At 55.9% G+C, this 22,443-nt stretch overlaps 2 protein-coding genes and 1 pseudogene across 3 annotated transcripts in view; 1 reads left to right on the forward strand and 2 right to left on the reverse strand.

Moving 5' to 3' along the window:
• The window catches only part of LOC137464098 (uncharacterized), a 1,364,046-nt pseudogene that overhangs the window by 640,405 nt on the left and 701,198 nt on the right, over nt 1-22,443 (reverse strand).
• LOC137464099 (zinc finger protein 850-like) overlaps nt 1-22,443 on the forward strand; it is a 105,726-nt gene that overhangs the window by 5,944 nt on the left and 77,339 nt on the right. Inside the window, exon 2 of one of the 2 annotated variants that reach the window (XM_068175407.1) lies at nt 3,362-3,952. In XM_068175407.1, coding sequence (XP_068031508.1) covers nt 3,362-3,952 — 591 coding nt within the window. The remainder of the gene's footprint in view (nt 1-3,361; nt 3,953-22,443) is intronic. The other variant, XM_068175408.1, reaches the window with a different exon arrangement.
• On the reverse strand, nt 5,012-7,339 carry LOC137464107 (class II histocompatibility antigen, B-L beta chain-like). Its single transcript, XM_068175414.1, is given in 5 exon segments — nt 5,012-5,106; nt 5,682-5,894; nt 5,897-5,944; nt 6,496-6,768; nt 7,258-7,339. Coding segments are annotated over 5 exon segments (711 nt in total).

Raw genomic sequence — 22,443 nt, forward strand, 5'->3', positions numbered from 1 at the left:
CAAGGCAGGCTCTGTGCCAGCCCAGCTTCCTGTGGCAGAGATTTCACAAGAGACAGGACTCTGGCCACAGACTGCTTTAAATGTACATCCCTTATCCCCACCCTGCACTGGGTGGAGAATTACCAGGGTAAGGAATTCCCAAGATCAATTGCAAGGGAGAGAATTGAATATCTGCCCTGGGTCTGGCTCCTCTTCTTGCCAAAGCCAACGGCAAAAGCTGTACCCATGGCATCTTGGTTTACAGCCCTGACTCCTTCCCAGGGGCTGTTTGGGTGGGCTCTCCCCTGCCCAGGAGGGCAATGCCTCTGCCAGGTGCTTGTGGCCGACCCCGTCCCCTGGGTGCTGGGGCCCCCTTGGGCCCTGGGGTTGATCCCTGAGGGGCTGTAGGAGCTGTGCCATGGCCTTTGCCTTCAGCTTGGCCTTTTGCTCATCCCTTCTTGCATTCAGCTGCTGTGCCTTTGTGCCCAAGTGCTCCAGGGCCTTCTTCTGCCACTCCTGCAGCCGCGCTCACTGCCTGTGGGTGCTCATCCTCTGAGAGCTGCTGAGCTTTGTGCAAAGTCTTTCCTTTCTCCAGCGATTCAAGCCAAATGCTTAATAGAAAATCCTGCTCCTTCCAGGTACAATCTACTTTTCCCAGATGTGTCTTTGTTTTCCTCCTTGTGCTCAGGGTCCCCTCCCCAGCCCGTATCCCAGAGCCGGTCCCTGTCCTGCCACAGTGTCCAAAGGCGGCCCCCCCAGCGGGCAGGGCCGGCAGCTCCAAGGGGCCGGGCAGGGCCGGGGCGTCCCGCAGGCTCCTGGGGGCCGGGGGCCACTGCCGGTCCTGCCCGGGGCTGGTGGGGTCAGGCAGCGCCCGGCGATGAGCCCCGGCTGCCCCACAGCCCCGGCCTGGCCCCGCAGCTCCCCACTGGCCCCCAGCCCGTGCTCCTGGTCCCGCACCTCTGCGCCCGGTGCTGCCGCTGCCCACCACAGAGAAACCCCCTGACATCCTGACCTCCTTCTTTTCCTCTCCGGGAAACCCGGGATGGAAAGGATCTGGATCAGCTGGCAAATTCTGAGCATAGAACAGTGCTGAAATACATCCCAGTCCTCTGTATTTTTCTCTTCCTCCTCTTTTCCACCATCCTTTTCCTTATCTCATACATTACTCCTGCTGCTTGTTGCCTTCACCACATTGCTGCACACTGCCCTTCACCCGATCCCTTCCCAGCACACCAACACCATCCATCCCCTGTTGTCCAAATCCCTTCTCCACTTCCCTTATTGCCCCCCTGGGTGTCCATGTCCTTAATTACCTCTGGAGGAATGTGCAAACTACCTCAACATTCTCCCAAGGGACCCTTCAGAGACATTTTGGGATCATCATCCCTTTGGCCAGGACCCCTCCCTGGCTTTCCCTTTTCTCCCCTCCCTGGGTGCCCTGCCATGTTCACTCCCCGAAGATCCCAGTGCACTCACTGCTGAGATTTTCAGTGCTCTCTCCCTGCTGACTCTTCACAGACCCCCCTGATGTGTCCCTCGTCTGTCTCCTGGTCACTCCCGGGTCCCCAGTCGATCCCCGGTGCTGCCGCCAGCCAAGGGAGCCGATCACCCAAAGTGGGTGAGGCACCTTCAGCTGCACTCCCTGCCCGCCGCCCCGGACCGGTGGAAGGAATTCCGGATGAGCCCCAGGGTGTGCGGGAAAATTGACATCAGCAGAGGTTTCTGTCCACAAGGCAGACAGAGGAGTCCTTTAGAAGTAATTTCATTCCTAGAAATGGGAGAGGCCATGGGACATTCCCCATGGGATCTCTGCAGTTGTTGGAGGACACAGCCTCCTTTTCATCCCAATTCTCCTGGCCACATCTCCCTCTCCCTTTCCCCACTGGCTGAAGTACTGGAGAGGTGCAGACTTCCCAATCCACCTAGTACATACTCCCTTCATATGCACCCCACTATTGTATAGCAGAGGATATTCCTGGTTCTGTCAAGTCTTTGTTGTTCTTCGGGAAGTTCATGAATTGAGCAGGACCTTGGCTGAGCAGCAGTCTGTGTCATCAATTGATAACATGTCCTGAAACCGATGGCTTCTCCTGTCACTTCCTTATGCACAGGTCCCTGGCCGTATCTCGGAGGAGATTCACAGCATCTGTTTGTAAAGACACTTTCCTCTTGTTCCTTTCATGGGGGTCCCCCGTTTTCGGGACATCCCCCCTGGAGCAGGGTGTCCCCTCTTTGCTGCAGCCCCAGCCCTCAGGCAGAGCTCAGCCAATCAGAGCGCAGGGCGCTGATGACTCACCAGTTGCCAGGCAGACTCGCAGCTCCCAGCGTTCCCCACCTGGACCCCACCTGCGCCCCCCCCTCGGCCCCATCGCCCCCGCGAGGGGAATTTGGGGAGGTGGGAGTGGGGCAGCGCCAAGGCCGGGCCCCCCCGCGCTGTCCTGGCGGGAGCGGCTGCAGTGGGGACCGAGTGCGGGCGGAAGCGGCCGAGAGCCCAGCGCTGCCCCAGCCCGACCTGCCCCAGCTCCATCCCTGCCCCTGCGCTGGGATGCTGTGGGTCTGGGGGGAAGAGGGAGCCGGCAGTGGGTGCTGGGCCTGGGGGCAGGAGGAGAAGGGAAGGAGAAGCAGGGTTGAGGAACAATATGGCCAAACGATGGACGTGGCAGGAAAAGGTGGGATTTTGCAGAAGGAGGAATAGCAGGAGGAAGAGGAGTGTGAGGAAGAGCAGAGTCACAGGAGGAGGAGCAGAAACAGGAAGCAGCACAAGGTTCCACCCCTCCCTGTATCTGCAGCCTCCCCCCAGCCCCAGGAGCGCTGCTCCCCCCACATGCAGCAGGTGACTGTGGAGGGGGATCCAGGATTTTCACGGGGTTAATCTTGGTGTTTCTGAGCTTGCTTGGGCTAAATGTTGGTGCTTTGGTTTTATGTGGCAGCTGAATCTTTATCTTTTGGAGAAGGTTTTGGTTTTTGCTGAATTATGAGGTTTGGGGTGTTTTTGATCCGTGTCTTGAAGTTTGCAGGATTTCTGGGGTGATGCTTGGTTTTTTGGAGGTTCTCACAGACACAAGATTCCCAATGACTTCCTGAGATTAAGTAGGGCAGGGAGTAACCTCCAGTCCAATGTGCTCTCCTTTTGTTTTTTCCCCAAACCAGGATTTTTCATTCCAGGGTGTGGCTGGATGGAGGAGGAGGAAAAGCCCCGGAGATCCTGCAGGAGGAGGGGCTGCAAACCCAGCCCAGGGAGCTGTGGGGAGGAAAGAGCCCCCCTGAGCCAGGAGGGCGGACAGAGATCCAGCCGGAGCCCAAAGCTGGTGGAGAAGCCTCACAAGTGCTTGGAATGTGGGCAGGGCTTCAGTCGGACCTCCCACCTAATCCAGCACCAGAGGATCCACACTGGGGAACGGCCCTACAAGTGTGGGGAGTGTGGGAAGGGTTTCAGGCATAGCTCTGGCCTGATCCGGCACCAGGTGATCCACACTGGGGAAAGGCCCTACACCTGCTTGGAATGTGGGCTGGGATTCAGCCTCAGCTCCAACCTGCTCCAGCACCAGAGAATCCACACTGGGGAACGGCCCTATGAGTGTGGGAATTGTGGGAAAAGCTTCAATGACAGCTCTGGCCTGAGCCAGCACCAGGTGATCCACACTGGGGAACGGCCCTACGAGTGCTTGGAATGTGGGAAGAGCTTTGGGTGGAGCTCTTCCCTGAGAAGACACCAGTGCATCCACACTGGGGAGAGGCCCTACGAGTGTCCCCAGTGTGGGAAGAGGTTTAAGACCAGCTCCGATCTCCTCAGACATGAGCGGATTCACACAGAGGAGAGGCCTTTCCGCTGCCCCGACTGCAGGAAGGGCTTCAAGCAAAACTCCCACCTCACAAGGCACCGGTGCATCCACAGTGGGGAGAGGCCCTACAAGTGTGGGGAGTGTGGGAAGAGCTTCTCCAGGAGCTCAGACCTGACCAAACACCAACAGAGGCACCACTCACCCTGTGAGTGCCCCGAGTGAGGGCTGAGCTTCATGGTCTTCTCCAGCTCCATCCCCCATGGGAGGATCTGGGCTGGATGATCCCCAGTGACCCCCGTTGGGCAGAGTCCTGGTGCCCCCAAATGGGGAATAAAACAGAGAGGAAAACAATGGAGCTGATAAAGGGGCCGATATCTGAGGCCTGACTGAGCAGAAACTGTGGGAGACACAGACACAGTTTAAGTCTCCCTGGGCAAGAAGTGACCAAGCAACCTGTTGTGAGACTTTGTGATAAGATAATGTTCCCAGGTGCCGTGATGTCATGAAGAATGTGTAACCAATGGGAAATTGTTAGCAAACATCGAGCCCTGTCTGAGCACCACACAAGTAAAACCCTGTATAAACACCTGGTACCCTCAATGAAATTGGCTTCTGGTCTAAACTCGGCTGTCCCCGTCTCTCCATCGTGGATAAGCCCTGTTGTGGGTGATCCCCGTTGGGTGGGGGGAAGGTGTTGGAGGGATTTCTTTCCCTTCTGCTTGTGCTGCTGTGTTTGGTTGGTAATAAATTCCCTCCGTGTGCCCAGGCTGGGTCTGTTGTCCCCGTGCCGGTGCTCGGGGCGGGATCTCTGCCGTTGCTTCTCTCCAGTCCCGGGCCTCTCCTCAGCCAATGAGAGAACGCGATGGACAAGAGTCAGCCAATCAGAGCGAGCGGGGCTGATGACTCATCAGTTGCCGGGCAGACCCGCAGCACCCAGTGTTCCCCACCTGGACCCCACCCTCCCTGCCCAGTCCCGGCCCCCGCGTGGGGTCCCCCCAAGTCCCTCCCCACTGCCCCCCATAACCTGGGCTGGGTTTAACTGGGAAGCTTTACTGGGAACACTGGGAGCAGGCAGGCGGGGGCAGAGTGACAGCAGGGTTGGGGGGACACACGACCCCCCCAAAATCAGCGTGGGGATGGAGCGGGGGGTCCGGGGACGGGATGCGACCGGTGGCGGCTCAGGAGCTTTGTGGCCAGAGAAAAGGGGGTGACACCGGTCTGGGGGCCCCGGGGAAGGAGCACACACGCTCCTAGAAGCTGAGCCCCAGCGCCAGGAAGACGAAGCCCAACTCGGAGCTCCCGATCCCTGACAGCATCTTGCTGCGGGCGGCATCCAGTGGCATCTCTGGGGGGTCTGCAGGGGTAAGGACCCCCCAAAACCTCTCAGCGACACCCCAAGCCCCTCCAAGTACCCTCCCAGTCACCCCCATCCCACTCAGGACCCCCTGAAACCTCCCCCCGAACGCTTCCCGGTCTCCCCTAGACCCACCAAAGCCTCTCCCATTCCTGTCAGGATCCCACCACCCCCTTCCAGTTTTCCCCTACAGCCCCAGGACCCCCAAACCCCCTCCCAGTCACTTCCCAGCCCCACCAGGACTCACCCAGACCCCTCCCTGTCTCTTCCCAGCGCAACCAACCTCATCCCAACCTCTGCTTTTCCATCCCCAATCTCCTTCCAGCTCCTCTAGACTCACTCCAATCCTTCCCAGTCATACCCAGCACCCCCAAACTCCCTCCCAGTGTCCACCAGGACCCCCAGAACCCCATCCCACCCTCCCCAGCATCCTTGAAACCACTTCTCAGCCCTTCCACACCTCCAAGCCCCTCTCCCAGCTGAAACCAGGCTGTCTCAAACTCCCTCCCAGTTGCTCCCAGCACATCCCAGTGGCTCTCCCAGCGCCCCCAATTCCTCCCCCGTGCCCCAATGCCGGCTCAGGGGGTGCTCCACTCTGACGTGCTCCACCTGGCAGCTGCAGGTGAGCCCGCGCCAGGGGGGTGTTTCCAGCAGCACCAGGAGCTGGTAGGTCCAGTCCTTGTTGGGGACCATGTCGGTGGCCACCACAAAGAGCTCCTGCTGGCCCTGGAACCACCTCAGCTGGGTGTGGGCAGGGTAGAAATCCATCACGGAGCAGCCCCGGGCTGGGAGCTCGAGGGCACCAGCAAGATGGATACGCTTGGGGAAACTGGGAGAGAGCTGGGACAGACTGGGATCAGCTGGGGGGAACTGGGAGAGAGAGGGGAGGGATGGGGTGGCCTTGGGAGGGACTGGGAATGGACTGGGAAGGACTGGGGCGGCACTCGGAGAGATGGGAGGCAATGGGGGGCACTGGGAGGGAGGATGGAGGTCTAGGAGTGAACTGGGAATGGACTGGGAGGGACTGGGGCGGCACTGGGAGGAACTGGGAACGAAGCGCGCGGCACTGGGAGGCCGAGTCCAGTGCGGGGCACTCGGCGCTGCGGGTCTGCCTGGCAACTGATGAGTCATCAGAGACACGCGCTCTGATTGGCTGAGAGGCGGCAGCACCACGCTAGGCTGAGATGGACAGCCGGGAGGCACTGGGAGAGACTGGGATGGACTGGGAGAGCCACGGGGGTCAGTGGCAGGGACACAAGGTCTCGGGGATGGGCACAAGGAGGCCTGAGGGCTCTGGGCCGATTCCAGGGAGGTTTTGAGGGGCTCCAGGGTCATTGCCAGGGCAGGGCCCGAGGGGGACACGCTCTGCCCCGCGCTCACCTCGGCGCTCCGTGAGGAACGGGCTGAGATACTCGTGGTTGTACCGGCACAGCCAGTCCGCCGCAGCCCTTTTTTGCTCCATACCGTCTGCGTCGCTGTTCCAATACCTGGCTGCTGTCTCCCCATAGGGGGTGAACCCCAAAAAGTGCCCCACGTCGCAGTCGAACATCGCGTACTGCTCCCGATTGTAGATGAACCTGCTCAGGTACCTCACCTTCTCCGTGCCGTTCATGAAGTGACACTCGGACTTTCCCACGTACGGGAACACCCCTGTGTGTGCAGGACACAGGTCCGGGGGTGCCCCCCCCAGCAGCCCCAGAGCTCCGGGATCCACCCCGGATCCCCACTCCGCACCCCCTGTGCCCCAAGGCCGCCATGGATCCCTCCTGCCCGAGCTGCCACTTCCTCTTTTTCAATCTTCCCCCATTTGCCCTTCCACATCCTCTCCCCTCCGACTTTCAGCCTCTCCCCAGATGAGTTTTGGGGTGCCATTTACTCCTTTTCCTCTTTCCCAACGTTTTAAACATAATTTCCCAAAAGCCCTGCCTTCCTTCCCGCTCAGGTTCGGGGTCCTAACCTCCCCTTTTCCCCACTTTCCCACCCTCTCCCACCCCTTCATCACCTGCCCCCAATCCTCAGCCCCTCCCGCTCTTCCTTTCGGGGTCCCCTCCTCCTCCTGCCCCTGCAATTTCGGGCTCCCACCGCCCCCTTTTCCCCATTCTCCCCCCTGTCCCACCGCCTCCCGCCCCCCCCGCTCTCCCGAGAGCTCCGCGCCCGCAGCCGGGGGGGCTCCCAGCACCACCAGTGCCACCAGTACGGCCCCAGCTGCCGCCACTCGCCCCATGGCCAGCGCCGCCCAGGGAGCACCAGCCCCAGAGCGGCCGCGCTGCGCTGGCAGCACCAGTCCGGAGCAGCGCGGGCTCAGCAGCGCCGCGCGCTCTCATTGGCTCCGAGCACTTTTGGGCACCGATTGCCGAGGCTCTGCCACACAACCGATGACTCCTCAACTCCTCGCGCTCCCATTGGCTGCAGCGCGTTTTGGCTGCGTTTGGATTGGCTGAGCGGTTCCGGGACGCTGCAGCCCCGGCTGGGGCTTTTCCAGGCACGGGGAGCCTTGGGGCGCTGCGCAGCTGGGAGCTCAGCTGTGCCCAGAAATGTGTGCCCGGCTGCGCGGGGTCTCAGGGGTGCCCGTGGCGAGGGGTGACGCTGGCCCCATGCCAGGCACCCCCCAGAGCCGCTCTGTCCCTGCCCCCCGCAGCCGCACAGGGACAGCAAATGGAACCGAGGGTTCCTGCCTGGGGACAAGGAGCGGGAGAGATCCCTCAGCAAATCCGGCACGGGCACAACAGACCCGGCCCGGGCACAGGGAGGGAATTTATTACCAACCAAATCACACCAGGACAAGGAGAGGGGAAAGAAATCTCTCCAACACCTTCCCCCCACCCAACCAGGATCACCCAGAGCGGGGTCACCAGGGCTCTGCCCAATAGGGCTCACTGGGGATCATCCAACGTGGATCCTCCCATGGGGGATGGAGCTGGAGCAGCGCACGAAGCTCTTCCTGCACTCGGGGCACTCACAGGGCCTCTCCCTGGTGTGGAAGTGCTGGTGAGTGACGATCTCTGAATTCCACCTGAAGCTCTTCTGACATTCCAAGCACTCATAGGGCCGTTCCCCAGTGTGGATCCTGTGGTGCTCGGTGAGGTCAGAGGTCCCACTGAAGCTCTCCCCACACTCCCCACACTCACAGGGCCTCTCCCCAGTGTGGGTGTTCTGGAGTTCCATCAGGGTGGAGCTGCAGCTGAAACCCTGCCCACATTCCTTGCACTTGTGGGGCTTCTCCCTGCCATGAGGCTTCTCCACCAGCTCCGAGCTCCAGACGGATATCTGGCCACGTTCCTGGCTCAGGGCGGGAGTTCTTTCCTCCCTGCAGCTTCCTGGGCTGGGTTGGCAGCCCCTCCTCCTGCAGGATCTCCGGGGCTTTTCCTCCTTCTCCATCCAGCCACACCCTGGGAATGACAATTCCTGCTTTGGGGAAAACCTAGGTGGGAGCACCTTGGAGTAGAGGCTCCTCACTGCCCAAGTCCATCCCTAGAACTCAGCAGGAGTCTTGTGTCCATGGAAATCTCCACTATATCAAGGTTCAGCCCAAAACAACTCTCCCAGGAGTTCCTGATCTCTGATCTCTCCACTTTTGGCGTTCCAGAGGTTTCCTTTCCTTGGGATGATGGGGGTCCAATGGCTCCAGGGGCTCCCCCTTCTCCAGCCTCCTGGTTAGGGATGATCCAGGGGCTTTTGGGGGTCCATGGGGTCCGTTCTGCCCTGATGATCTACTTTGATATCCCAGGGGTCCCAGGGGTCCCTCCTCTCCAGGCTCCCCCCCTTTCCAGCCAGCCGGGGTTCCCCCAGCTCCAGGATCACCCCTCTCTGCTCTCCCCACTCCGGGGTCCCAGGGGTTGCCCCTTCCTCTGCTCCCCCGGGGGTCCCCAGGACCAATGTCCTCCCCCTGGTGGCCCTGGGCAATGGCCACGTGGACTCCCAAAGATCCCCCCAAGGGGCTCAGCTCTGGGGTCCTGCAAGATCCAAACCTACACACACACACACACACACAGAGAGAAAAAAACCTCCCAGGGTTTATTTGAGCCTCCCAGACGATATTTGGGGCTCAATTCCACAATCTGCAAGCTCCAAACACACCCCAATAAAAAAACCCTCTCAGGGACCCCTCGATAGATTTGGGACGAGCTCCCCCTCCCCTCCCACCTGCAGGATGAGGCGGGGGCGATGGTCCCAGGGCCAAGGGTGCTGCGGCCACAGGGGGCACTGGAACCTCCTGTTTCTCCTCCTTTTCCTGCTCCTGCTCCTCCTCTTCCTGCTCCTCTTCTTCCTCTCTCCCTCCTCCTCCTCCTTCCTCATCCCACCTCCTCCCCAGTTCCTGCCTTCTCTATATTTAGAGTGGAGAACCTTGCTTGTTTTTAGAACGAGAACAAAGATCCCAGAAGGAACACGGCTTGCTGGATTTAGCCAGAAGTGTCAGTGACTAAAGGTCATGTTTCCTCTGCTTTGGTGCCGTCCTTGTTCCTCCTCAGTGTTCAGGCTGGGCTATGGGGTGTCCTTGTTTGCTGCATTTTCAGAGCTCCTCCTGGATCCTTTGGGCAACAGGCTGTGCCCTGGGAGGGTTCTTTGTGCTCCTTTGTGACACAGGAGAACCTTCCAGGCGGTTTCTGCGTGAGCTGCTGCTGTGATGTCACAGGAGCACTGCCACGTCCCCGAGGTGTTCCCGTTGCTGTGGCACACGGAGGCCTCAGTGTCCAGAGTGGCTCTGGGCACTGCTCGTTGCCGGAGGATCCTCCTGCCCGAGGCATTCTCAGCAGCCAGCCCAGCCCTGACGGGTGTCCTTCTGTGCTTGCAGGGCTACAGTCTGCAGACGTGTGCAGCGCAGCCAAAATGATCCAGCACGTGGCTGCTGCAGTTTGCACGCTGTACTCTGTGGTGTATGCGGGGTATTTTTTAACCCACTTGGCACGTAAGTCGAGGTTTTCCCTCGGTGCTGTGGCTTTGGGCTTGCTGTGTGCTTGCTGTTCTTCCTCTGGGCCTGAGCTGACTTTGGAACCAAATTGCCATGAAGACACCATTGCTCTGGGAGAGCTCCTGGCAGCAGCTGCAGCTGGAAAAGGGGGTGTCTGCAGCCAGCGGGGCGTGCACAGCATTTGCAATGAGCCCTGGGGGGTTCTGTTCCCTCAAGCGGGGAGTCTGTGGCAGCAGAGCCTGGAACTGCCTGTCCAGCCAAGAGCTGACCCAGCCCAGTATTTTGTGCTGTTCTCTTGCTGTGTGAAGGGACTGTGGCTCCTGGAGGGACGCAGTGAAAGCAAAATGCTCTCTCGGGGTTGCCTTGCTCTGGGGCATTTCCCACCACAGGCAGTTGTTTTCCTGACAGCATCTGGTTCATGTTCCCTCTCCCGTTGCAGGGCACCTCATGAGTGGATCCCGAGCAGCTCCTCCTTCGGTGAGTGGGAAAGGAACCTTTGGTGTTTGGAATTGTGCAGCAAGTTGTGAGCTCGGCATGTGGCAGCTGTGTGCCCAGCCTGGGAGGCTGAAGGAAAGTTCCTGTCAGTGTCCTTGCAGCAGCAAAGGGATCCCTGGGAGTTTTCTCCTTTTCTGCTGAAGAGCTTATGAAGAGCTGCAGGTCTGGTTTTGCAGGCAGAGCATTGCTTGCAGGCTCAAGCCATGGTGGAATATGGAATTCCCAAGAATAAGGGGCAATGTGGACTTTAGCCCATTGTTAGTTGGAACAGCTCCGAACCCAATTTCTGCTTAGTGCAGCTGGATGTGCAGCTGAGGGTAAATAAGGTGATAACTGAGGCGGAACTTCCCGTCCCTCACGCTGCCGTCTGTCCACAGGGCACAAAAGCGGCACCAGCACCTGCTCTGGCTCCCTCTGCTTCCAAAGAGGAGGCCAAAGAGGAGGAAGGCAGCAGTGAGCTTCCCGCTGTTCCGGGGGACGATGGTGAACATCCCTCAGTGCCGGGATATGACAATGAACTTCCCGCTGCTCTGGGAGACGAGGGCGAACATCCCGCGCTGTGGGAACACAACGGCGAGGCTCCTGCGGTGTGGGACAAGGACAGTGGACATCTCCCGGCGTGGGAGGAGGACAGAGGACATCCTGTGTCTTGGGAAGAGGAGGGTGAACTTCTCCCAGCATGGGAAGCGGACAGTGAACGTCCCCTGGCTTGGAAAGATGATGGCGAACCTGCAGCGTTTTGGGAAGAGGACGGAGAAGCTCCCTGTGCTTGGGAAGAGGACACTGAACCTCCCTCGGCTGTGGGATCCTGGGCTGAACATTCTGACAGCAGCACAGCCCTGCAGCCAGAGGGGAGAGGGGAGTGGTGCCTGATGCAGCTGAGTACGTCTGCTCTGTTCCTGTGTGCCAGAGCAGGGTGCTGTGTGTGTGTCTCGGCATCAGCTGCACCCAGTGCTGCTCTGCAGCTGAATGTGCCAGGGTCATTTCTTGTCCTTCCCCAGCTGAGACCAAGGGGCTGACGGCCCCAGGGAGGGGGGCTGCATTCTGGCTCTGCTGCAAGGCGGGGTCTCACTCTGGGAGGGAGCGTCTTCCACGTGGTTTCTTTCAGGGAACACCGTGAGCCTGGCGGAGCCTGCCGAGAAATACCTGGAAGTGGAGCAGATTGGCCAAGGGTAAGTGCACGGCAGTTACTTCTGCACAAGCAGGCCCAGGTGTTGTGCTGGTGCAGGATCAAGCGAGAAATCAGGAGAGCTCCAAACACCTCCAGACACGGGGGGTACCATCCTGCTGTCCCTCAGTCCTGATCAGAATTGATACCTGTGCTCAGAAGGCACCGTCAAAGGCCCCTGAGCCTGGCAGTGTCCTGCCTGCAGCAAGGAGCAGGACCTGGAAGATCTTCTGTCCCTGGAATTTGATTGCCTAAAAGAGCCACTCACCATCTGGTGACTGTCAGAAAACAGTTCCCAAGGAGATTTCTTTCAAATATTTTGGTTCAAAAAATATCCTCCGGTCAGGATTAACAACCTAATGGTTTAGAAACAGAAACCAGAGCTGAACTAATAAGTGCTCTATTCTAGCACAGGTAGTAGAGCCCAGACATTGAGTAACAGACACAGAGCTGATGCACTCTGGGGAAAATGCATCACCTGCCTGATGGCAGGGCCCTTGTGGATCCTGCAGGTCTTAGGCAGGAAATGGAAAAGGATGGAATGCATTCTTTTCCAGTTCTTTAGACACCCATTGCTCACTTCAGGTTTTAAACTAAAGCAGTGCAGCGTGGACATTTGGGATTTGCTCCAGCCCAATTCCTTGGTGTCGGGTCTCAGTTTTCTCTGGCACACCTTGCATGGCAGAGGGCTGGTGGCTGCTGCGCTGTTGTTGGAAGGGTTGATGCCCCCAGGTGTTTGTGAACGCTGCAGGCAGCAGAGATCTCCTGTCTGGGCTGGCTTTCACTGCCAGGGCCTAAAGCGCTGCTTCTTTCTTCTCTGCTGTTTTGTCTCCAGGGCTTTCGGAACCGTTTCTAAAGGACTCGACAGGGCCACTGGAGGAGAGGTCAGTGTCAACACGCCCAGCACGTCTGGCAGCTCTCCAGGGCTCTCCCCTCTGCTGGGAGCTGTGGCTGCAGCTTTGGGGGCCAGCAGAGCTTTCCTGCACAGGCTGCTCCTCTGCAGGCAGAGCCGTGTCAGCCTGCAGAGCACAGCTGGGACAGACTTGGTCCTTCTGAAGTGCCCACAGGAATGCAAGGAGGGCCATGGATGTGTGTGTTTGGTTTGTTGTGCAACCCCAACCAGAGCAGTTGCATCTGAAATCATGACCCAATACCATAGAACTGCTAAAGGGTTCCCAGCTGTTTAGCTCTGTTTGCACAGAACCAGAATTACCCCCTGCTTGCAAAATGTGTTTGAACAATAATGAGAGTCTTGAGGCCATTTGAGAAGACTGTAGGTGCAGAGAATGTGGTTAGAGCTTGGAGGCTGACAGCTGAGGGGCCATTTCTGCAGGGCTTGCAAGGCCAAATGTCTCTGGCCATGTGTCCTGTAAGCAGCCCCCAGCGAGCAGAGCAATGGGCTGTGGGAATGGCACTTGCTGAGCTCTGGTGTCCCATCCCAAGGCAGTTTGGCACAGCCCGGCTCCGTCGCCCCAAAAAGACTCGCTCCGTGTTTGCTGCGGCCTCCTGCCACAGACTCCTCCAGTGAAAGGTCTGCAATGTCCCTTCAGGTGGCCATAAAGAAAATGAGTCTGAGAGGGCAGAACAGGGAACGAGCTGTGAATGAGCTCCTGCTCCTGAAGGACAAAAAGAACCCCAACATTGTCAGCTTCTTGGACAGGTGAGTGCTTCAGGCCTTATCCCGTGCCCGGGCCCTGCCTTAACCTTTCCTGGCATCCGTAGTCTGTAGCCTGATTTGAAAATGCCTGACCCAGCCGTATCTTCCCAAAACAACAGCCTGGCAGTTCGCTCCCTCCGTGTACTTTTGTTGCTTTGGTTTGGTTTTTCCCTCAAGCTGACCCTGTTTTTTGTGTCTTACAACAAGTGCTGGTCAACCACAGCAGAAAGTATTTCCCTTGGCTTCTTCTTCCCAGCCCTTTCCCACTGCTGCAGATGCCAGGAAGACCAGGTTCTTGTTCCCAGAAATGCCTCATTTGCCCATTTGTCACTGGCCTTGCCGGTTTCTGAAGGGACTTTCTGAAAGGTTTTCTGACCCCTTTTGTCCCAAGTGCTGCCCGGCCTCCTCCCCTGGATAACCCTGGGAGCTGTGTTGCCTTGTTCTGCAGGGAAGGGTGGAACTGATGAGTTCAGAAGCTGAACCAGCTGGGGGCCAGTGTTGTGGTTTCACATTGATCTGGGCCTTTGCTAAACTGCATTTTTCACCTGCTTGCCATCTCAGGCCTCTCCTTTCTCACAGGGGTCTCCTCCTTTAGACTGTGCAGATCCCAAGGGCTGTGCAGCCTGGCAGGAATGTCTCTCCATGGGATTCTGTCCTCATTGACAAGTGACCTGGCAACAAAACTCCATTCCAGGCTCTTCCATGGGGGAATTGAGCACTGCGCATTCGTCTCCATGCCACTGCTTTCCTCTTCCAGCTTCCTTGTTGATGGAGATCTCTGGCTGGTGATGGAATACATGGATGGAGGAACTTTGCAGGACGTTGTCAGACAGACACGCATGGCTGAAGGAGAGATGGCAGCTGTCAGTCGGGAGGTGAGGGATCCTGCCTGTGACTGCCATGCCTTGGACACGATGGTCCTTCCCAGCAGGGCGTGAGAGCAGGAGTGGCTCCAGGCTCAGGGCTTTGTTTCTCTGTTGTTTTCATGAGCTGGAGAAGAAAGAGCCCCTGCAGTGAACGGCCTGCCAGCAGCACTGCACTTCTACTCTGTTCTTGTTCTCTTTCCTGCTGTTGTGGCACTCTCTGTCTGTTTTGGATTTGATGTGCTGTTCTCAGCTTTGCCCTGAACCGTTTGCCTGGAGCTTGTCTGCACTGCACTCCTGGCCTGTCACAGCAAAGTCGCTGCTGGCAGAATTCTAAACTGTCCTTTCTTGTGTGATATATTCCGGCCATTGGTTTTTACCCTCGTGTTTCTTGTTCTCTCTCAGTGTCTGCAGGGCCTGCATTTCCTCCATTCGAACTGGGTGATCCACAGAGATCTGAAGAGCTCCAACATCCTTCTGGGCATGGACGGCTCTGTCAAGCTGGGTGGGTGTTCCTGGCCAGGCACGGCGCTCCCGGGGTGCGGCTGTGGGGCTGCTTCCCAGTGACGGCCAGAGCCCCACAAGGGCTGCTGGGGGCACTGCCCGGCCCCTGCTGCCAGCTGAGAGCGGCTGCCCCTGCAGAGAGCTCAGGAGAGGAGCAGGCTGTCAGGGGTGCCTTTGCTCTGGGAATGGCCCTCCCAGAGGGGCAGGAGTTGGAATCTAAAGCTGCAAGGGAATCAGTAAAAGCAACTGCACGAAAGCTGAGGGTTTCTTTAAGAGTCCAGTTCAGTTCCATCTTTCCTTGGCTACAGCCCTGAGGACTTTTCCAGCTGACTTCACTGCTGCATTCTCAGATGGAGAGCGGGGAGTCTTTGTGCTTGGTTTCCTCATTCCAGCTGCCTTTGACAGTGTTTGTTTCTGTCCTCAGCTGATTTTGGCCTCAGCGCTCAGCTCAGCCCTGAGCAGGACCAGCGCAGCTCCATGGTGGGCACTGCTCACTGGATGGCCCCAGAAGTTGTCACCAGTTCTCCTTACGGCCCCAAGGTGGACATTTGGTCCTTTGGAATTGTGACCATCGAGATGGTGGAAGGAGAACCTCCTTACTTCCAGGAAACAAGGGCCATGGTAAGAGGCCAATTCTCCCGTGGTTGCAGAGGCCTGTGAGCACAGGGTGACCCTGCACTGGGAGCAGCAGCTGGAGGTTTCTGCACATGGGGAAGGGAATTCCCAGAGGACTGGAGTCTCAACACAGACACATATTCTGCAGTCTCCAGACACAATTTGCTTTGGGATTTACGTTGTTGCAGTTCTTCTGGCTGTGAGGATGACCTGAAAATGTGAAGCAAGTGCACCAGCTCTTTACAATGGCTGTGGCAGCACCAGGGTTTGGTTTTTTTGGTTGGCATAGAAAAATGAGCTGTGAGCAGCATCTCTGCCAGGGAGGAAAGTGCCCCTGGAGCTGGGGCTGGGAAGCCGGGGTCGATGTGAGCACTTGTGGGTGGGAAGGAAGCTGGCAGAGCGCTGAGTTTGCTTTTCCTGCAGGCTCGCGCTCTGATCCGGCAGAACGGGACCCCGCAGCTGCAGGAGCCCAGGCGCCTGTCGGCTCTGCTGCGGGACTTCCTCGAGTGCAGCCTGGAGCCGGACGAGGAGCGGCGCTGGTCTGCCCAGGAGCTGCTGCAGGTGAATGCCAAGCGGCTGCAGGGGAAGCAGCAGCGCCAGGGAGGGGTTTTCTTGTGGGGCCCCTCCGATGGTCTCCGGTCTCGCTGCTTTCCACACGCAAAGCAAGCAGAATCCTCGCCTGGTTTGGCTTGGCAGGGGCCTTTCGAGGTCATCTGCACCTGGGGCCCCACAGCGAGCAGGGCCATCTTCAAGCAGGTCAGGTGGCTCAGAGCCCTGCCTGACCTGAGCTTGGATGTTCCCAGGGAGGAGGCACCTCCCACATCTCTGGGCACCTTCTGTCAGTGCTTCCCCACTCTCCTGCTAAAAAAATTCAGCCTCAGACCTAATCTGAGCCTGCTTCCCTCTCCTGAGTTTCAGACCATTTCCCTTTGTCCTGTTGCAACAGAGCCTGTGAGGAAGTTGACTCTGGAAAGTAACGGTTCATTTCTTTCTTTTTTCTCCTTTGGGCAGCACCCATTTTTATCATCAGCCAAGCCTCTCTCCAGCCTGACCCCTCTGATCACCGCAGCAAAGCAACTGAGGCAGCAGCGGAGGAGCTGAAGCACTGGAGGACAGATTTTAGTTACAGTAGTTAGTTAGGACAACTAGTTAGTTATGGTAGTTAGCAGTGCTAGTTAGTTGTGGTAGTTAGCAGTGCTAGTTGGTTAGGGTAGTTAGGACAGCCTGTTTGTTACGGCTCTTATGACAGCCTGTTTGTTATGGCAGTTTTTTGAATAAAAACTCTCTTAAACCTCAACTCCCTTGACGTGTCCCTTCCTTCTCCCTGTGTGACTCAGCTGCCCGGAGCAATGTGAGGGGAGAGCAGGCCCAGCCCCGCCCAGAGCTGAGCCCCAGCAGAGCCCTGGCAGAGCCCAGAGCAGCCTCAGCATCTGCAGAGTCAGCCTGGAAGGAGGCGCTTGGAGCCTTCTCGGCTGCACCCGACTCTTGGTTACAAACTGTGGGTGGTGGAAAATGCCACCGGCTCTGCAAGAGGGCAGAAGGGGCCCGGGGAAGGCCCAAGTGCTCCATGCAAGGGAAAAACCTGCCCTGGGTTTGTTATAAAGAACTATGTAGTTGGTGGCTTTTGCTATTATGTCTTGACTTCTGCAACTTATTCCTAATCAGAACATGAAAGATGAGCTGATTTTGATACACTACAGTTTGTAATCACTTTTAACTGCTTTTGCTGTCGTACAATTTGTCGGCTTTTTGTGGCCAGTGCCCTGGCCCCTGTGTCGCTCATATCCTCAGAACATCATTCATGGATGATATTTTAGTTTGTGGACAGTGTGAAAAACATACATTATAGTTTTGGCTTTTGCAACGTATTGAAGTGGATGCTACGTGTTGTGCGTTGGAATGTTAACTTTTGCAGAAGTAGCTGCAGTTGTGAAATAATAACTAATGCTTTTATTTTTGTAGCTAACTGACAAGAATAACTCAGAGATATTTGTGAAACAGCTAATGTTGATTTAAAGTACTTGTGGAAGTAGCTAAAACCGTCTGCATGGCCAGATAACATTTAAGGAACGGGTGTGATGAGGACCCCTGCTGCTGACCCTTCGACTGTCAATAACTGTCGCCTGCTGATGTGGAAACCCAGGGCACTGGGAATATTTCTCTGTCTGCTCTGGGGTGTCCTGACCCCCAGGGCAGCACTGACTTTGACCCTCGTTCATGGAGAAAACTTCCAAAGCCTCAAGGTAAACTAGAAACCACAAAAGTGTGAAAGAGATTGTAGAGAATTGTAGAGACTAGCGTAGTATTTCACATGGGTGAGACATTTAGGTTTTAGGATTTTTAGTATGTTATAGATGGATTCAAGATGGAGGATATAGGGTGTTGTCTTGAGTTCCCTTCTTCTTTCTTCTTCCTCTTTCTTCTTGCCTTTAGGTGGTATCTTGCAAATGGGTAGAAAAATCCACATGAAAAATCCGGGTTTTTAGGGCTCAGTTATTGGGTTAGAAAGGAAAATAATTTAGGTGTTCCTACTTAATTGGGTAGCTTAGTTTTTGATTAGACTCAAAATGCCTTGTAACAAGAGATTGTTGGCCATTTTTATGCTGTTTTTCCCGCACGCAGAGTCTGGTGCAGACAGTGTGCTGAAGTTTTGATAAGGTAACAATAAACAGAAGCTGAAGACCAAAGAAGTCCAATGCATCTCTCCTTCCTGACACAGAATTGCTCCAGGAGGGTCTCCCCTGCCAGGGGAGTCCCCAGGGAGTTGCCCAACTTGGGGCCTGCAGACTCAGCTGAAACCAGGGATCAGGGGGCTGTTGTGAGGAAGTGACACACAACCCTCAGAACAACAATCAACGATTCCTGCACGTACTCTAGAAAGGCGGTTGGGGGTCAAACCAACATCAGGAGTTCCTGGAACAAGTAAAGGAGTTCAAAGAAATCTTTCAATGTGTATAATCTTTATCAGTATGTTTTTGAACAATACAATGGAAAAAATAGATAAGAAGAGTTGCTATGGCTAACCAGTGTGCCTCTGGCCATTGCCAAACACCCAGAGCTATTATTGATTTGTCTCTAATTATGCCTTCTTAAAGTTTTAAAAATTCTAAAGCATGAGGCTCATTTCTCACCAAACCCAAGGTACTCAGCCCTTGCTTTCTTGCAAGCCATTGCCAAACCTCAATTTCATCTGGATGGAGGAGAATGACGCTGCAATGACAACAAAGAAAAGGAAGAAGCACTGCTGTGGAGGCCCAGGAGCCTACCATCAGAATCTCAGTCCCTCAGCTGTGGAGGACTGGTCCCAAACAAGAATAGATTTCAAGGTTATGGGGAGAAGCTTGCTTCTCCCATAGATCTTTGCAGGCACATGCTGATTTCTGTAAAGTTATGTTACCCCATTGGCCCGTTGGCCTAATTACCCTAGTTCAACCCCTGTCACCTATTTTGGTTAGTCCTTAGAATGTTCTCCTCTCTCTGTCCCTCCACTGGCCCAAGTTTACTGCATTTCTCTGCCTCTGTTTCCCTATTAGCTGACACGACCCTTAACCCCTCCTTTGCACATTTTCCCCCATATCCATTGGACCCTGACCCTCAGCTCCACCCTCACTACCCCATATAAAAACCCCCTGTGCCCTCAGCTTGCAGCCTGTCTTTGTCCCTGGAGCCTGGTCAGCTGTGTGCCCTGTTCTTGTTCCAATAAACCTAGTTTGCTGGAGATCCTACAAAGACCCATCCTGCCTACTTTGTCAGCTTTATAAAGTCGCCGTGAGCTTCGGGCTCATCAGTGCCGGACGCTTCAAGGGCCTCGGTAGTGCCAGGACGCTACAGACTGGGACAGCCAGGCAGGTGAGGAGGAAGTCACTGCCCCTTTGCCCCTCTCTCCTGCTCCATCTCCCAGCCCAGCATCGCCCCTGGCTGCAGGACAACCTCGCTGCTGACGCCGTCCTGCCAGGGATGGATTGTGGGGATCTCCTTCCCCTTCCCTCTGGCACAGAGGCAAATCCCATCTTCTTCTCTGCCCTGCTTCCTCTCCTCATTCTCTCCTTTATCCATCTACGTTTTTTCCCATCTCCTTCCTCCCTCGTTCCTTCTTCTTCCTTCCTGTCCTTTTCCTTTTCCTTTTCCTTTTCCTTTTCCTTTTCCTTTTCCTTTTCCTTTTCCTTTTCCTTTTCCTTTTCCTTTTCCTTTTCCTTTTCCTTTTCCTTTTCCTTTTCCTTTTCCCTGTCCCTAACTCTCCTTGTCCTTCCTGCCCCAGGCACTGATCTGTGGACAGAGACCAGGAGAACAAATCCCTGACACAGAACCTCGTGGAAGAGGCCATTTGGAACAGCTCCACGGCGCAGAAATGCAACGGGGAGGAAAAGCCCCAGAGATCCCACACGAGGAGGGGCTGCAAACCCAGCCTGGGGAGCTGTGAAGAGGGAAAACCCTCTCTGTGGTGGGAAGGGTGTGGGGAATGGGAGAAGAGCTTCAGGCAGAGCTCAGCCTATTCCTGGTGCCTCCAAAGACGGCGGTGCTGGATGCAGAGATCCATGGGAATGCAGAGATCCCCCTGCAGATCCATGGGGCTGCAGAGATGCCCCTGCAGATCCATGGGGATGCAGAGGTCTCCCTGCATATCCATGGGTGTAATATATAATTTAAAATAAATTCGTGCTCAGGACTAAAAAAATACAGTATCTTTTTAAATAGAATCAAGTGACAGAAAGAACAATATATACAAGATGAATTCCTGTCTCAAAGGATGGTTACTCTGAAGGATTATTCCATCTAGAAGATAAGCATTGAACAGATAAGATGAATATTCATAGCCAGAACAAGATATTCGAGAGGACTGCCATCTAACGAGAATTCAGCAGAGTATTCCAGGAAAAACTCTGCACAAGAAAAGAACATGCATTAATATGGGGAAAGGGGCAAGACCGACAAGAGGGAACAGGAAGACACCCCAGGAATCCTACTACGTCTGAAAGCAATAAAAATAAAACCCTATGGAATCAGTACCTTGTGAACTGCCAGAGGTACAGGGCTGTATAGCCTGAAACCAGCTCCGATCGCCTGGCTCGGCACTGTTTTGCTTGTGGCTTTTCCAATTTTTATTTGACTTGATTTAATAAATTCCTCTAATTATTAAATTGACTGATTCATTTATAACAATGGGGCTGCAGGGATCCCCCTGCAGATCCATGGGGATGCAGAGATCCCCCTGCAGCCCCTGGAGGAGCCAGGCTGGAGCACGGGGATGCCTGAGAGGAGGCTGTGACCCCGTGGACAGAGGGGCAGAGGGGCCCCCACTGGAGCAGCCTGTCCTGGAAGGAGTGACCCCGTGGCACAGTGACCCACGCTGCAGCACTTGGAGGGGGGCTGTGCCCCAGGGGATGGACTCCGGTTGGAGAAGTTCCTGGAGAAGTCTCCGGTGGGAGAGACCGCAGGCTGCAGCAGGGGAACAACTCCTGTCCCTGGGCAGAGGGAGAAGCCACGGGGGGATGAACTGAGCACGGCCCCATTCCCTATCTCCTGCACTGCCGGGGGAGGAGGTGCAGCTGGAAGGAGGGAGGCGTGGGGAAAGCTGCATTCAAGGCTCTTCATTGACTTCTCATGATCCTGTTCTTGTCGGAACCCAGAATGTCCCTTGGACACTCTTGGATGTTCCGGGCACAGGTCAGAAGCATTTGAGACCCTGGCATGCAGCTGGAAACCCCTGTGGCTTTGAATCTGACCCATGGAACAAGTTACCAACCTTGCAGGAAGAACAAGAAATCACAAAAGTTTAGATATTATAGTAGAAGTAGTCACAAAGTGAGAGGAAGAACTTCTGACTGCTGTACAGGGGGGTTTTAGGCCTTGTACAGAGAGGTCTGAGTTTTGTACATGGGGGTCAGCAGTTCTAAGATGAAGGGACTTGGGCGTGCCCTGTCCTCCTTCTTTCTCCTTCCTAACCTCCATGTTCATGGTGATGTTGGCACTCACATATTGGTTTAGAGTAGAAAGTCACCATTCAAAATAGGTGATAGGCATTGGGGTAAAACCATAAACATTTAACACGTAATGGATGATATAAAAGATGGCACCAGGCCCCTGGGAGTCAGTGTGTGCCTTTGTCTGACCTGCTGAACGGACCGCAGCAGTTCAGGAAGAAAATCTTTTAGATAACACACAATAAACTACCTAGAGACCGGAGGACTGAAGACTACTGAGTCTTTCTTTGAAGGCACGGGTTGGAGGAGAGACTTTTCCATCTTTCAGAGCGACCCCAATCTGGGGGTGAGCCCTGACACACAGTTTGTAACCAAGAGTGGGGTGCAGCCGAGAAGGCTCCAAGCGCCTCCTTCCAGGCTGACTCTGCAGATGCCGAGGCTGCTCTGGGCTCTGCCAGGGCTCTGCTGGGGCTCAGCTCTGGGTGAGGCTGGGCCCGCTCTCCCCTCACATTGCTCTGGGCAGCTGAGTCACACAGGGAGAAGGAAGGGACACGTCAAGGGAGTTGAGGTTTAAGAGAGTTTTTATTCAAAAAACTGCCATACCAAACAGGCTGTCATAAGAGCCATAACAAACAGGCTGTCCTAACTACCTTAACCAACTAGCACTGCTAACTACCATAACTAACTAGTTGTCCTAACTAACTACAGTGACTAAAAGCTGTCCTCCAGTGCTTCATCTCCTCCTCTGCTGCCTCAGTTGCTTTGCTGTGGTGATCAGAGGGGTCAGGCTGGAGAGAGGCTTGGCTGATGATAAAAATGGGTGCTGCCCAAAGGAGAAAAAAGAAAGAAATGAACCGTTACTTTCCAGAGTCAACTTCCTCACAGGCTCTGTTGCAACAGGACAAAGGGAAATGGTCTGAAACTCAGGAGAGGGAAGCAGGCTCAGATGAGATCTGAGGCAGAATTTTTTTAGCAGGAGAGAGGGGAAGCAGCGAGACTGGAGACCATCGGAGGGGGCCCCACAAGAAAACCCCTCCCTGGCGCTGCTGCTTCCCCTGCAGCCGCTTGGCATTCACCTGCAGCAGCTCCTGGGCAGACCAGCGCCGCTCCTCGTCCGGCTCCAGGCTGCACTCGAGGAAGTCCCGCAGCAGAGCCGACAGGCGCCTGGGCTCCTGCAGCTGCGGGGTCCCGTTCTG

The sequence above is a fragment of the Anomalospiza imberbis genome, chromosome 36 (genome assembly GCF_031753505.1).
Source record: "Anomalospiza imberbis isolate Cuckoo-Finch-1a 21T00152 chromosome 36, ASM3175350v1, whole genome shotgun sequence".
NCBI classification, from domain to species: Eukaryota; Metazoa; Chordata; class Aves; order Passeriformes; family Viduidae; genus Anomalospiza; species Anomalospiza imberbis.